This window comes from Ursus arctos, chromosome X (assembly GCF_023065955.2).
Source record: "Ursus arctos isolate Adak ecotype North America chromosome X, UrsArc2.0, whole genome shotgun sequence".
NCBI classification, from domain to species: Eukaryota; Metazoa; Chordata; class Mammalia; order Carnivora; family Ursidae; genus Ursus; species Ursus arctos.
Window position 1 is genome coordinate 13,396,876 of NC_079873.1, and position 16,278 is coordinate 13,413,153.

Below are 16,278 nucleotides of genomic sequence, written 5' to 3' on the forward strand. Positions count from 1 at the left end.
TCTGTGAGTTATGAGCAAGCCCCTCTATTTCTATGAGCTTTAATTCAAACAAGGAAATTTTTAGATGGTTAGTTCAAAGGGGGGAAATGAAAAATTTATATTCTTTATTAATTAAAAAAAATGGAGGCAGACAGGTCAGGTTCCCGTTAGCAGAAGCTGCAGTGAGGCATGTTTGCTGCAGTGCCTTAGTGAGGGAGAGCTCTCAGGAGGGACCTGTGAAGTGTGGGGGAAGCAGGGTGGGCAGGGGAAGGAGCTAAGCAAACATGTGGATTCAGGAGAAGGCGGCCTCAGCCTGATCCCATGGAGAGTTCTAGAGTGTGAATATCAGCACAGAGTGCATTCTGCACTGTTCCACTGAGTCACTGACCACGGGCTGCCCTTCTGGGGGGACTTGAGCTCTTGGGGGGCTCCACTGAAATCTGGGAAAGCCTGCAGAGCAGTCTGTAGCTATGAGCAGTGAGCATCTGCAGCGAGCATTCGCAGAAGTGCGGGGCTGAGTGAGCCAACCAAGGGAAGGAAGCTAGAAGGGAATCACCATCATCTACTACAGATATCATTTCTTTGTATTATTTTAAGTATATAGACCCACTAGAGCCATCTTTTTTAAATTTACATTTTATTTAGTGAACATACAGCACAGTTTCTGGGGTAGAATTCAAGGATTCATCACTTACACACAACACCCAGTGCTCATCACAAAAATGCCCTCCTTAATGCCCTTCACCCATCTATCCCATCCCCCCATCCTCCTCCCTCCATCAAGCCTCAGTTTGTTCTCTATCGTTAAGAGTCTCTTATGGTTTATATCCCTCTCTCCCTTCCCCCCACCCTTGCCATATGTTCACCTGTTTTCTTTCTTAAATTCCACATATGAGTGAGATCATATGGTATTTGTCTTTCTCTGACTGACTTATTTCACTTAGCATAATACACTCTAGCTGCATCCACATCCTTGCAAATGGCGGGATTTCATTCTTTTTGATGGCTGAGTAATATTCCACTGTATAGATGTACCACCTCTTCTTTATCCATTCATCAGTTGAGGGATATGTGGGCTCTCTCCATAGTTTGGCTCTTGTTGATAATGCTGCAATAAACACTGGGGTGCATGTGCCCTTTTGCACCTGTATTTTTATATCTTTTGGGTAAATACCTAGTAGTGCAATTGCTCGGTCATAGGGTAGTTCTGTTTTCAACTTTCTGAGGAACCCCCATGCTGTTCTCCAGAGTGACCGCACCAGTTTGCATTCCCACCACCAATGTAACAGGGTCCCCCTTTCTCCACATCCTCACCAACACCTGTTGTTTCTTTTGTTGTTAATTTTCGCCATCCTGACAGGTATGAGGTGGTATTTCATTGTAGTCTTGATTTGTATTTCCCTGATGATCAGTGATGTTGAGCATTTTTTCATGTGTCTGTTAGCCATCTGGACATCTTTGGAAAAGTGTCTATTCATGTCTTCTGCCCCTTTCTTAAATGGGTTATTTGTTTCTTGGGTGGTGAATTTGAAAAGTTCTTTATAGATTCTGGATACTAACCTTTTATCTGATATGTCATTTGCAAATATCTTCTCCCATTCCGTAAGTTGCCTTTCAGTTTTGTTGATTGTTTCCTTCACTGTGCAGAAACTTTTTATCTTGATGAAGTCCCAATAGTTAATTTTTGCCTTAGTTTCCCTTGCCTCCGGAGGCACGTCTAATAAGACCTTGCTAGGGCCGAGGCCAAAGAAGTTGCTGCCTGTGCTCTCCTCTAGGATTTTGATGGACTCCTGTCTCACATTTAGGTCTTTCATCCATTTTGAATTTATTTTTGTATATGGTGTAAGTGGTCTAGTTTCATTCTGCATATTGCTGTCCAGTTTTCACACCATTTGTTGAAGAGACTTTTTCCATCAGATAGTCTTTCCTGCTTTGTTGAAGATTAGTTGACCCCATAGTTGTGGTCCATTTCTGGGTTCTTTATTCTGTTCCATTGATCTATGTGTCTGTTTTTGTGCCAGTACCATACTGTCTTGATGACTACAGCTTTGTAATAGAGCTTGAAATCCAGAATCATGATGCCTCCAGTTTTGTATTTCTTTTTCGGGATTGCTTTAGCTATTCAGGATCTTTTGTGGTTCCATACAAAGTTTAGGATTGTTTGTTCTAGCTCTGGGAAGAATGTTGGTGTTATTTTGATAGGGGTTGCATTAAATGTGTGGATTACTTTGGGTAGTATAGACATCTTAAATTAAAAAAATGTTTTAAAGATTTTATTTGTTTGAAATGAGGGCAGGAGCAGAGAGAGAGGGACAAGCAGACTGCACACTGAGCATGGAGCCTGACATGGGGCTTGACCCCACGACCCTAAGATCATGACCTGAGCTGAAATCAAGAGTTGGATGCTCAACCGACTGAGCCAGCCAGGACACCCGGGTAGTATATGTATTTTAATGATGTTTCTTCTTCCAATCCATGAGCATGGAATGCTTTTCCATTTCTTTGTGTCCTCTTCAATTTCTTTCATCAGTATTCTATAGTTTTCAGAGTATAGAACCATCTTTTGAATACACAAACTGTTTGTTATGGAACAATGATTATTTAATATTGTTTAACTGGAAAGTAAGCACCACGAGGGCAAGTCTTTTCTTTTTTCTGTTTAATTCACCGGTGGCTCCTTGGTTCCTAGAATAGTTGCAGACAGTTGTAGGTTTTCTGTTGAATAACATCTATGGAATGCATGAACGAGGAAGATCTAGAACCCTGGTAGTGTGAATTTTGGAGCCCTGCTTTGTAAGGAATTGGCACTCCTGTCAGTCAGAAGCGCATTTGAGTGCATGTATAGACTAGCTGACCCAAATAGGGGGTTATTTTTCTCACATACAAGAAATTTGGAAGGGGTGGGAGTCTAGGTCTAGTGAGCACTCTGTTCTATCTTTTATTCCCCAGGAGCCTTACCTCTATGCATGAGGCTTTCATCCTCACGTATGTGACAGTCACAGGACAGCCCTTCCATCTCAGCCCCAAGTCCTTTCACCAGGGCCAAGGAGAGAGAGAGGAAGAATCAAGAAGGGCAGCACCTTGGGGGGAGAAAACGTTCCTAGAAATCTCTAGCAGCTGTCCGCATAGGTGTTTTTATCCAGAACTGCATCATCATCTGGCCAACCCTAAAGGTGAGGGAACCTAGGATGGTGAGCAGATTGGCTGGTGTCAGTGCCACCAGGAACGAAATTGAAATTCTGTTAGAAAAGAAAAAAAATGGATAGTGGGTAAGCAAAGGACGGTTTCTGCCACTGTAGCAGAACTACATAAGTCCTACGGGTGGTTCAAAACCAATACCCTTTCCCAAGGGCAAATAAAGGCAACGTAAAATAAAAATGGAAAATAATTTTTAAAACTCAAACCCTTTTCTTTTTTCCTCTCTTTTTCACTTTCCCCAGCCTTTTATTATGACTTTCCTAGCAACCAGGGGTGAAGTTCTCCCCAGAGTCAGTAGGAAATACTTTAAACATGTTTCAAAATAAATCCAACTGTTTATTTTCGTCTTAGTGACCTGATATTCCATCTGTATGCTAGTAAGCGTATAGGATGGTCACGTTTTAACTTCTTTTCTCTTCAATAGGAAACTCGGACTCCTGGAATGTTTCGGCTAGTGTTGCTCTTACTACAGGAGACTCCTAGGTGCTATCGTTCCTTATGGTGAGTCTTGTGTTTCTCCATGGAGAAGCTTTCATTATTTCCAGACTCTTATTGAACCATTATGAGACCGTTGAGACAGGATGAGAAATAAAAATGTCTACTTTGTGCACTGGGCTGTTATTCCTGGATCTTTACAATTGAGGTGGAGAAAGAAAACACCTCCGGAAAAATAATTTAAGAGGCATGGCTGGTCGGTTGTCTCACGTTTGGTCCCAGGAGCCCTGTAGTTCATGTGCAAATATGAAAAGGGCCACGTAAGTAAATTTCGGTGACATTTTTTATTTAAAAACCTCCCGCTGACAAAATCACCTTTTCCACCAAACATCATCTCGGCACACAATTTAAAGGCTGGCCCATCCAGTGAAGTGTCTTTGTGCCATGAGTTCTAGAGTTTCTTTTATAGAGTTCTTTCTCTGAATGGTCATATTGTGTTGGAATTAGTGTGTTGACCTCTTTGTGCCTTTGTGTTCCCCATTCATAAAAAAAAAAAAATTGGCTGTAGTTTCTGATTGTATTGACGTGGAGGCACGGAGTCAAGTATCCTGACCCCAAAATACTTACCTCACACTAGCAGCATCATTTTCCAGGGCAAGACACCGTTTCTGCAAGTAGATTTGTTAGGTTGATCAGAAGGGTTGAACCGTTCCTTCCAAAGAAGCAGACTTTTGCCCACTGTTGCTAATTGGCTAGATACTGGGTTTTTTGTTTGTTTGTTTGTCTGTCTGTTTCTTCTAGCGTGTCTTATGGAATATCATATATTATTATCTCAGTGAGTTTCCTGTGGGGATGTTAACTTGTTCTACACCCACATAAAATACTTTATTCTCTGGTTTTCTTATTAGATTTACTAACATGTCATTGTTGTACGATTACCGTTTAACTGCCCAGGAAGAAGAAAGAACATGCTATTATACAACTCTTGGCAAAGCCAACACCAACGTAGGGAAATCATTAAGCTTCAGAAAGTTTTAACTTTCTTGTGCCCAATTTCTTATCATTAATCCAAGGCTGGTGTTCTTCCCCGACCCCGTCATCTTGTAAAGGAACTCAAGGGAGAACAGCTGACCGGGAACTGGAGAAGGGACAGAAATCAGGCTGAGCCCCAGCCACTTCCGGTGCCGGCACTTACATCAGTGATTCATCAAACTAATGGGGAATTCTAATTCGGTGCTTTGCTCCCCTTAAGCCCTGTAATTGCGGTGTCTCTGAACCCAAAGGAAACACGTTGCGCTCTGCGTGCCCAGGCGCATAGCTTTTAAATCTTCATAACTCTGTAATTACTACAGCGCTTTCCTTCAAATCTGGCTCAATTTCACTTCCTTAATGAGCACTACAATCTTGATAAAGTTTGCAGTTTGCTGCCTCTGCTGTTCACAAGGACTCCGTCCCAGACTGATAATGCGAGTTGTAGATTGCACTCGCTCAAGTTCCTCTCAAAAAAGAGCTGATTTATTTCAGGACCACCGCAGTCGAAAGCACTTCCTCTGGGTCAAGGCCAGCGCCGGGTGTTTTCGTCACAGAAGGGTGCTTGGAAAGCAAATTCTACACAGTTCAAGAAAAGGGGAGGTGTGGGGGGAGCCTATGAACCCTTGGGGGACGGCCGTTCAGCTTTATTAGCGCCCTGCGCTCTAGAGACGGTGCTTCATTTTACCCAACTGAAGACTTCCCTTATAGCAAATATATGAAAAATCGACTTCCTCCTTATAAACAGAGCCCTGCCAAAGAGTGAAAATTACAAATCGGCTTTAAAAAGTCAACAATATAATTTCCACATTCTTTCTCCTACCAACTGGTTTCCAGGATTTTTTAAAAGACTCGTTGGAAGTGCCATTTCATGATTCTAGTCAACAGCACGTCTTCTCTTGCAGCTGGCTGGAGGGTCTCTTAATTTTCGCCACTGTTTTGCTTTCAACCACGTGCTGATGCTTGGGCCCAGCTTTAGTTTTCCTGTTTCTAAGCTGGAAGAACCAGCACGGAACCCAGCGTTGCATTCAGAATCCCTGTATTCCCCGCAGACGCAGACGGTGTTAATGGCTCTGGGACTCTGAGTTGCGCTTAATTCTGGTGATGTTCTACCTTGATCTGTTTACATGTCTATTTACCGTACTAGACTCCACCCTTTGAGAGCGGTGTTTACGTCTTCTTTCGTTTTCTATCCCTGGCAGCCAACAGAGGCCTGAGCACCCAATAGATGTCTGCACTCAGTAAATAAAGCTTCCAGTAAATGTTTGTTGCATAACCAGAAGAACGAATCAGTGAATGAACCTTTCCTGTTTGCTGTCACCATCTGCTTTAACTCTGTCCGTTATTTTGATGTATTTGCAGTTCTGACTAGATGCAGATTTGGCATGTTTAAAATTATATTCAGTTGTAAAATGTGAGGCTAGGAGTTCTGAAGATAAGGAAGAAGTCAAAATCTCTGCCATTGGAAACAATGTGAGCAATCAACAGTTCTTTGCAGGGAAGATAAAGAAGCTGGCTAGAACAGTCTTTGGATTCACCGTCTTTGGCCTTTTGGAAAAACCACTTAATAGCATTATTTTTTTTTCTGCCCATGTTTCCCTGCATTCCCATGTTTTACTGCAGTCCCCAGTAAATGCAGAGATAAACCCTTGTCCTTCATACTTGATAGGCTACATGAGGATTTTTGAGGAAGAAAAGCGCAAACTGAAACAAAGGAGAACCTTCGGGAGTGGTATATAGTCTTTCCCCCCCTGGAAAACTGTACACATGATAGTTGTCAATATGTATGCACCTGTGCTTGTGTGTATGGTGGCTTCATATTTTGATGTAGTAATGAATTCTTCCCCCTGTTCTTTCCTGAGAACATAGCTATACAAAGCTGAACTTAAGGTTCTTGAACCAGAAGAGCTTGGACTTTTGAGTTTCAAAAACGAAGCAGTGGACGCTTTGGACACAATGTTTATGCTGTGAACTTTAGCTCTGGGAGAATGCAAGCTTCCTGCAACAAGATGGCGCACGCCGAGGGTCTGCTGGCTTCCTCCCGCGAAGCAGCAAAGCTGAAGGAGAGAGGGAGTTGGTGAATGTCAGAGCTCAGCTGCTAACATCAAACTTGGGAGAACCTCCTGGGGAGCACGAAGTGTGGCCTTCTGGCGTGGGAGAGAGAGGGGCCAGTAACATCTCCTGCAGTCCTTCTGTTGACTGTGCACATGCCTTCTTCTCCTATGTTCCATGGCTCTCTCATCTTTAGCTTTTATCTTGCCCTAAAGTTGTTTCTCTATGCTGTAACTTTATTCGTGGGTACAGTTCAAGTATAGGATAACCATGAGCTCCAGAAAGTTTTCTGCTTGAATGTGAACCATATGACTCTCCAAGAGTTTCCCAAGAATGGCAACCTCTCCCTCCTCCTCCAGCCATCGCTAAGCACCGTCGAATCTGCTCTTCCTCCTTTGGCAAAGACAATGTACCTCCATTACAAGATATCTTCACATTACATTTTATGGACATACCATATTCATTTATTCCCAAGTTGTTCCTTTTTACTTATGTAAACTTGATATATTTTTCTATCTGTAAAGTGGTTTGGGTAACTTGGGTTGGGACAGAATGCTCATAATTTTCCCCAATAAAATTAATGAAAATACTCTTTATTTAACAGCTTTTTACTTAGTGACAGGGCTTTTAGGAGTGAATTAGAGTGATTAGGTGAGGAATAGGTACAACTGGGTGGAGGAAGGGAGACTCCAGTCACTATAATTACATGATTACGCTAACAAGCCCATATATCTCCTGGAATTTCTTAGACAAAAGAAATATTTTTCAAGTATAAATTATGATGGTACAGCATCAATTCTGGGATATGTGAAACAGAGCAGACATTTTTGGTGAAGAATCTTTCAGGAATCTGTTTTGTTGCTTGGGAGGCTCTAGAGGAACTTGAGTGTTGGCACTGGTTCCCACTGGGCTGCAGCTGGCAGGAGCGTGACCGTGGGGCGTGGTGACATAGATGGGGTATTTCATTCATTTTACAATGGCATTAGGTTTATACTGACCGAACATTAGCGTCTATGGGGAAATTGTGCTGGCCTTTGAGCTGCATGAGTTTGACTGCTGGGGATTAGCCCATGGGGTTATTTTTAAATGCTGCCTTTCCTTTCCATTTTGGCTACAAGCTCATGGTAGTAAAGGCGCCCATGGGGTGGGGGTGGGGTATGTGACCAGGAGAGATGAATACACACATAAGTAGTTAGAGCATCTGGCTTCAGACACCCACCTTGATTTCATCAGGTTTTTGTGGGAAAAGCCAGAGTAAAATGGTGTGATTGGGGATTTGAGTAAGGAAGGCACAGCTCCTGGATGTGTGGAAAACTCATCAGCATTAAGAATATTCATATATCTCATCATGATTACATGTGGTTGCTACACTTTTATTGATTTCAGTATTTCGGTTCTAACATTTGGAGCCAAGCTGAAGAATGTGTGTGTGTGTGTGGAGGGTAGGCCACATAGGAGGGGCTTAAAATGTGAAGAGGCACAGTGAGGCCAGGAGGCCGTCTTAAAGCTGTCCTTGCGCAGCTAACACACGGTTTTTATTTAGGTGGTGTCCCGGATGTAGAACAATCGCCTTTCTAAAGGTGCCTTTATTCATACTTCACAGTGGACTGAGAACGAGGGGGATCAAAAGCCAAAATCAAAGCTTTTAATTTTGAACCAAATGGCTTTATTAGCACATGACCAGGAGTCCAGGAGATTCCAAAGAGAGTTTTCCTTTTTGCATAGTTGAAGTGTGCTTTGAATCATTTTGAAATCTTGACTTCAGTGTATGCTGACCACGTCGGGGCAGACACCAAGGTCCCTAGCCTGTTCTTGAACTTAATTACCCCCTGGAGGAATCCTCCCCCTCCTGGAGGGGGACTCTCCCTGTCCTGGGAGACTCTTTTGCCCTCTCCTTCAATCAAGCCTGGAGGTGCCGCAGGGGCTCTGGGGCCCAGGAAGGAACTCACCAATGATCCCAAGCTCCCCTTAGGAGTGACAGCCCAAGCCAGCTCAGTGCCCCTGTGAATGCTCAGCTGGGCCCACTCCACTGGCCCCCTGAGTGCTATTAATAGGACAGTGCTGGGTGAGGGGGAGTGAGAGGCAGGGCAGACTCGCCACAAGGCTTGCTAACTGGCTGCCTTTAAAACCCCTCATTGTTCTTCATGCCTCAATATGTTTAGGGAGGAGTGTGTGGCTTGGCCACCTAGCAGAACTCATGTTCAGAATTTTGAACATATTAAAAAGTCAAGCTGAATTTGAAAACAACCAGCTCTAAGCTTTTTAGATTTGTGAGATAAAAAACAACTCCTAAAAGACCCTTTTCCAAAATATTTTTTAAATCATTTTTTGTTTGGAAACAAAACCAAATTTAAAGTTGTAAGAAATGTACGATGACTCCCAATATGCCCTTTACCCAGACTCATTATTTTGCCCGTTTTTCCTCTTTGTACATAGACATCACTATTATCATCATTATTCTTGTTGTTATTACTGAACCGTTTATGTGTACCTTGCAGACATCATGACCCTTTACCCTCAAATTCCCAGCCTGGATCTTTTATGAACAAGGACATTCCCTTGCCAAAATGTTATTATTATTATTTTTTTTTGGTAGAATAAGAGAAGGAAGGGTAGGATAAGAGAAGTGTGGGCCAGTCCAAAGTGCTGACTGTGGGGGCCCTGTGCAGGCTCCCACTAAAGGCTGGGAGAGAGGAGAGGAGGCACCACCACAGGGCTGGAGGACTTTATTGTTGCCATAAAACATATTTTTTCCATGTTCTCTTTAGACACACGAAATGAAGGCTGCATTCCCAAGATCTGGCTTGTGGCTTTAAAATAAAAAAATATTTTTACAGTATTCTTTTTGGAGGGATGAAAGCATGTGTTTTATTAACATTTCCCAAACTCTTTTTTTAGGTTTTAGGCTGACAGCATCCAGCCTGCAGACTGTGGCAATCGAAATACATGCATTTTTAGAAATTATACCTTTCAGTTAACTGAAGGGGAAAACTTTCTTCTGTGAATCATCTCTCTGATAGAGAACTTGAAAATCCCTGTGTAGAATCAGCCCAGTAGGGTAACACACAGGTGATCCAGCTTATCTCACCTAACGTGCCCATGAGTTTTGCAAGCAGTTTTCTGGGGCTTTCGCTCATTGGTGATTTGGGCCTCATTCATCATGCTCTTTAGACCTGGCCCAACGCAGGCTGCGGAGAGTTACCTGGGGAGAGGTATCAGCAGCGGCCCGGTCACTCTGGGACGCGCCCAAGCCTCATCACCTCCCACCCCAGCTGTCTCACTACGCTTACAGACCCCGGGGCTTCCTGAGGGGCAGCCCAGTTTTTCTTGCTAAGAACCCAAAGGACTTGCTCAGAGCTGGAATTCGGCGAAGCAACTTGCTCCAACACGCCAAATCTGCCGCACCCCCAATACCCCACCCTCCTGCCTCTGCGCTTGCTACCCACAACCCCAACCCCAATTTGAGGACTCCCCGCCCCCACCGCGCTGAGCGTCTGAATCCTAACCCCTTGGATGCGAGTAAGTGTCTCTGCGTTGGAGTGCGCTGGGCGCGGCGAGGCCACCAGTGACTCCCAGCGGCCGCACAGGGCGGTGCGCCCCCCTCGCCCCGGCCTCCCTCCGCCCTGCGTCCGCCCCGCCGCCCCCGCGCCGCCTCCTGCGCTCGGGCTGGAGGCGGATTCCTCTCTCCGGGTTTTCAAAGCGCCTTTCCGAAACCTCCTCCCCGCCCAGAGAGGGAGTGAGATCCCGGGCGCAGTCGCTCCCCGGAGCGGCCGAGGGGCGCGCGGGGAGAGGCCTGCGCCGGGGTACTTTCAAACTGAGGCGCGCGCACACACTCACACCGAGACACACACACACATACACACACACACACACACACATATACACGCCCATTTATATAGGCGGTGGCGGCGGCAGCGGCCGGGGCGGCGGCGGCGAGGCAGGAATGATGGAGCTGAGCCAGCCGACCCGGGTTGGAAGCAAGTGAGGAGAGCCCAGGCGCACCCCGGGATTTCTGTGCCCCGTTTTTGTCATCCGACCCAGGGAACGGTGCGCCCGGAGGAGGACCAGGTGGACTGATTTGCTAGAGGGGCGGGGAAGAGGAGGAGACCAGGTGAGCGGAGGAGCCCCCCGCGTATCCAGACCGCCCGGTCGCGCCTTTGCCCGACTCCTGCTCCCTCTCCGCCCAGGTGGGCGCGCCCGGTTACCCGCTCGCAAGGGGCGCTTTGAGGAGACCAGAAAGTCGCGCGGCCCGGCTTCGCGGGATGCCTTTCGCCAAGAGAATCGTGGAGCCGCAGTGGCTGTGCCGGCAGCGGCGCCCGGCGCCCGGCCCGGCGGAGGACGCTAACGGAGGCAGCGCTGAGCCGCCGCCGCCCCTGCAGCCGCCCGGCCGACGGGACGAGGCCGTGGCGTTGGGGCCGGAGGATCCTACCCGCGCGGCCCCCGCGCCTCCCGGGCCGCCGCTGCCGCTGCCCGCGCCGACCGACCAGGAGCAGCCGCCACACGGAGAGGCGCCAGCAGCCGGCGAGGAGAGCATGGCGGGGGTCGCGGAGGTGGCGTCCCCGGCTGGCGAGGCGTCCTCGGCGGCGGCCGCCGCCGTGCTGCTCATGCTGGACCTGTGCGCGGTGAGCAACGCCGCGCTGGCCCGCGTCCTCCGGCAGCTCTCGGACGTGGCCCGGCACGCGTGCAGCCTCTTCCAGGAGCTCGAGAGCGACATCCAGCTGACCCACCGCCGCGTCTGGGCGCTGCAGGGCAAGCTCGGCGGCATGCAGCGCGTCCTCGGCACGCTGGACCCCAAGCAGGAGGCAGTGCGTGAGTACCCGCGCCGTCCGCCCGCCCGCCGGGCGCTGCGCTCCGGCGCCGCACCCTCGCGCCCTCCCCGGTCGCCGCAATCCCAGCCCCGCGGCGCCGCGCCCGCTGCAGCTTGCACCTTACTCTCGCCTCCGCACCCTCCCCTCCTCTAGGACCCACCCTAGTCCTTCCCGTGCTGGGAGTTCCCGCTGGGCCGGAGGCAGGGATGCAGTGGCGGGGGGGGGGGCGGGTAGAAAGTTAAAGGGGCGGCCTGGGAACTCGTAGGCAGCCGCGGGCTGAGAGGGAGTGTTGGGGACACAGGAGGCAGAGGGGTCTGTCATTCATTCCCGGGACTCGCCTTCCCCGGGGGTGGGGGATTGGTGCAACTTCTGTGGTTTCCAGCAGCCCAACCTCGAGCCCTGTAGTACCGTCCACGCGTGCTTGGGGGGCTTGAGGAGTAGTGAGCGTCCTTTTAGGGCTTTTGTAACGCCTTAGCGGTTTTGTCACTCTTACTGTTACCTCAGGGTCTGCGCCGAGCCCCGAACTTGTGCCTTGCGCTTGCGTGCGACGTAGCGCGGCGCCGCTCGTCGCTCAAGTGAACTCCGGAGCCTCTGCTCTAACCTTGTGGCCCAGAGGGGCCGCGGGGATGAGCGTGGAGGCAGGAGCGTCCCAGTCCCTGGGCATCTTTCCTGTGCCCACCAGCACAGGATTGCTACTAAATGGCTCTCTGTGTTGTCTGCCTTCTGAGAATCCGGGAGGCGTGTCCCCGTGCCCCCTCCCCCACCGTGCACTGTCGCCCAAATCTACCCGCGTGTGCAAGACCCTTGGGCATCTTTGCTCCCCTTTAACTTCACTCTTGCGACACCCTAGGGCTCCCAGTAAATGTCATTCTGTGTCATCTGCCCTCCCAAGGGCGCTCAGGAGGGTCCTTTGGCGCACAGTCGGTCAAATCAGGCGGCGGCCGAATCCTTTAGGAACGAACCGACGGTGGGCGGGGGCGCTAGGCCCGCGCGCCGGTCCTTTGGCGCCTAGTCCGGCTGCGACGCTCGCGGCGAAGGTGATGTCAGCGGCTCTGACTTACATAAGAAGCTTCCTCCGTTGCTGCGGCAGCTGCGCCCAAGCGCGGTGGCCGCGGAGCGCGCGAGGCGAGGGCGCTGTCGCGGCACCCTTCCTCGGGGATTTCCGGGCACCCCTGCCCTGCAGCCCAGCCCCGGCCTCCTCGCCGACGCTCCCCGCTCGCGCACCCCCCCCCCCCAACAAAAACCCCTTTGCACCGCGCCCCGGGAATTCGCTGCTTTTCTGCAATAACAATAATAATAAGCGTAATGAATAAATGATGTGCGCGATCGGTTTTCGCAGCTGTAAAAGACCCAGAGTTGGGTTAATGACTGGTTGTTTAAAAGGGCAATTCCGGGATGAGTTCTGGAAAGAATTAGGACTGCCGTAGGCCAAGTCGTATTTTACTTTTGGGACTTGAAATGAGCGCTTTAATCCTGCCTCCCTTTTTTTTTTTTTTTTTTTAAACCCCAAACCACACAGCAGGGACAAGCCCTTCACTTTCTACAGCGCTGATATCTGGGGAGTGCGGTTGGGGTGAGTGGTGATTTCACTTCAAAAGAACTGGAGGGAAGTTTTGAAGACTGTTGAGTGGTGCATACATTTCTGTGTGTGCGTGTGTGTGGGGGCACATCGCTCCTTAAATTAGATCTCACACAAGTGAAACTCAGTGCTGGAGCAGAATTGGCCCCCTTCTCCCCTCTTTTCTTAGAGACAGCAGTGGGCAGTTAGGTATCTGGCATTTAACACAGCCCTTTCAGGCCATTTTACAGGAGTGCAAACTAATGGTTGATGGAGAAAGGATTTTTGATGATTATATATCCTTTATACGTATTTATACATGAATAGATAAATAAAGATGGGGCTAATTAATACCCAGGAATGAACTTAAAATCTCCTATTTTTAAATTTTTCTAAAACATTATCTCCACACTTTGTGTCCAGACTTTTCTCTTCTTTTGTCCATATAAATTTAGGATGGCATTGTTGTTGTTTGATGTCATAGAAAACATTACCTTTGGATGGAAAAGCCCAATATTATGTGTTTTCATTTGGGTTTCCTAGCATGCAGACAGAGACAAGGATTTCTGTGAGAGTAGTTTATTTGAGAGGGATTCCAGGAAGCACAAGGAGGTGGGGGTAGGGAAGTGGATCAGGGAGGGGAGGAAAACTCATGCAAATGGTGAGCAGCTGACCACTGTGGGCAACTGGGGTTCAATCCAACACACACCTCAGAAGTGTTCCACTGAGGAGTGAGGAAGCTGGAGTATTTACCCACCAACTTCCACCCTCGCTGATGGAAAGTAGCTCTTGGAGCGTGAACTCTCTGGCTCCCGGGCCTGCGCCATGTGTGGGCTCAGCATGCTCCTGGGCCAGGTAGAGAGTTCCAAAAGGCCAGTGTTGTGTACAGGAATGTCTGCAGGGGTCCTCTGGGGAGGGCACAGGGGCTATGGGTGGGCTGTCCGTGGCATCTACTACATTATGCATCTCCCTTCAGCACTGCTCAAGGCTTAGGGGACTTTCAAAGGGAGAGGAAGCCAAAAAGTGACTCACGCTCCCTTTTCTCCTCATTTCAAGGTGTCTGGGTACCTTCATACCCCCTGGCGAGCCTTCCCACCCTGATCATTGTCCCTGTGTAGTCTGCATGCTGCTTCGTCCATGCGCACGCAGCTGCTTCCTCTTTTGCCTTGAGCCAGGCTGGGGTGGCTTTTGCAGGGGTGACACGATCTGACATACACTTCAGTGAAGTCACTCAGGAGGCAAGTCTGGAGGCTGGTAGACCAGTTAGTGTGACTGGTGACAGGTGGTCAGGACTAGGGAGGTGTCTATAGAGACAGTGAAAAGTGATAGGATTCTGAATTGACAGGATTTATTTATTATTTTTTTAAAGATCTTTTTTAAATTTTTATTTTTTATAATTTTTTATTATGTTATGTTATTTTCACCATACAGTACATCCCTGGTTTTTGATGTAATGTTCCATGATTCATTAGTTGTGTATAACACCCAGTGCACCGTGCAGTACGTGCCCTCCTTACTACCCATCACCAGCCTATCCCAATCCCCCACCCCCTCCCCTCTGAAGCCCTCAGTTTGTTTCCCAGAGTCCGTAGTCTCTCATGGTTCATTCCCCCTTCTGATTACCCCCCTTTCTTTATCCCTTCCTTCCCCTACCGATCTTCCTAGTTCTTATGTTCCATAGATGAGAGAAACCATATGATAATTGTCTTTCTCTGCTTGACTTATTTCACTTAGCATTATCTCCTCCAGTGCCGTCCATGTTGCAGCAAATGTTGTGAAATCGTTCTTTCTGATAGCTGAGTAATATTCCATTGTATATATGGACCACAACTTCTTTATCCAGTCATCTGTTGAAGGGCATCTCGGCTCCTTCCACGATTTAGCTATTGTGGACAATGCTGCTACGAACATTGGGGTGCATATGGCCCTTCTCTTCACTACATCTGTATCTTTGGGGTAAATACCCAGTAGTGCAATGGCTGGGTCATAGGGTAGCTCAATTTTTAACTTTTTAAGGGACCTCCACACTGTTTTCCAGAGTGGCTGTACCAACTTGCATTCCCGCCAACAGTGTAAGAGGGGTCCCCTTTCTCCACATCCTCTCCAACATTTGTTGTTTCCTGCCTTGTCAATTTTTGCCATTCTAACTGGCATAAGGTGGTATCTCAATGTGGTTTTAATTTGAATTTCCCTGATGGCTAATGATTTTGAACATTTTTTCATGTGTCTGTTAGCCATTTGTATGTCTTCATTGGAAAAGTGTCTGTTCGTATCTTCTGCACATTTTTTTATTTATTTCCCATGTATTGAGATTGAGAAGTTCTTTGTAGATCTTGGATACTAATCTTTTATCTGTAGTTGAATTGACAGGATTTGTTAATTGGATTGGGTATAAGGTAGGAGTGGAAAAAAATAATTATGGATGACTTCTAGTTGGTTTTTTTTTTTTAAACAACTTGTGGAAGATGGTACTATTTCCAGAAATGGGTAAGTCTAGTGGAAGAGTGAATATTTGTGTGTGTGTGTGTGTGTGACATCAGCAGTTTAGTATTTTGCCATATTAACTTGAGATGCCTTACGTGTCTTAGACAATTAGATGTGTAAGTTCTGAGCTCAAGAGAGAGGCCCAGACTGGAGATGGGAGCGTGAGACATACAGGTTGAGATGGCTGGTGGGATGCTGAGCTGGTGGGGGGGATGGGGTGCTCTTACACGATTACACTCATTTTCTCCGTGCGGTGCGTAGTGAGGTCCTCAGCTGAGATGGTGCTGGTAACGTGAGGAGAGAAGGCCGGTGTTGATGCTGTCTCAGGGAGGGAGCATGGAAGCAGTAAGGAAGTATAGCAGGGTTACCTGGCTGTGTTGAGAGCCTTCTGAGATTTCTGGTCATAAACTTGAAGTAAGTCCAGCTTTCAGTCTGTAAAACCTGAGACTTTGGAGTCACTTCATGAGCCTCAACTCCAAACCATTCATCCTCAGACATTTTAATGTCGTTGGCTTTTTGGTTGTTGTTGATTGCATTTGTTACTGAGTTTTAAAGTAAGTTTTGTAATGAACTTTAACATTCCTACAGAAAAGTGCAGAGACCATAAATGTACAGTTTGGTTAATTTTCACAAAGTGAACAAATCTTGTAACCATCACCCAGATTGAGAAATAAAGCATTACTGTATCCGGAAACATCCTCCCAGGCCCTTTACCAGTCACTGTCCCCCTCCCCA

At 47.6% G+C, this 16,278-nt stretch overlaps 1 protein-coding gene across 1 annotated transcript in view; it reads left to right on the forward strand.

The window, feature by feature from the left end:
- Positions 1-10,406: 10,406 nt before the first annotated feature.
- The window catches only part of NHS (NHS actin remodeling regulator), a 337,890-nt gene continuing 332,018 nt past the window's right edge, over positions 10,407-16,278 (forward strand). Inside the window, exon 1 of the mRNA XM_026480243.4 lies at positions 10,407-11,502. Within this exon, the coding sequence (XP_026336028.2) occupies positions 10,956-11,502 (547 nt within the window). The 5' untranslated portion in view covers positions 10,407-10,955. The remainder of the gene's footprint in view (positions 11,503-16,278) is intronic.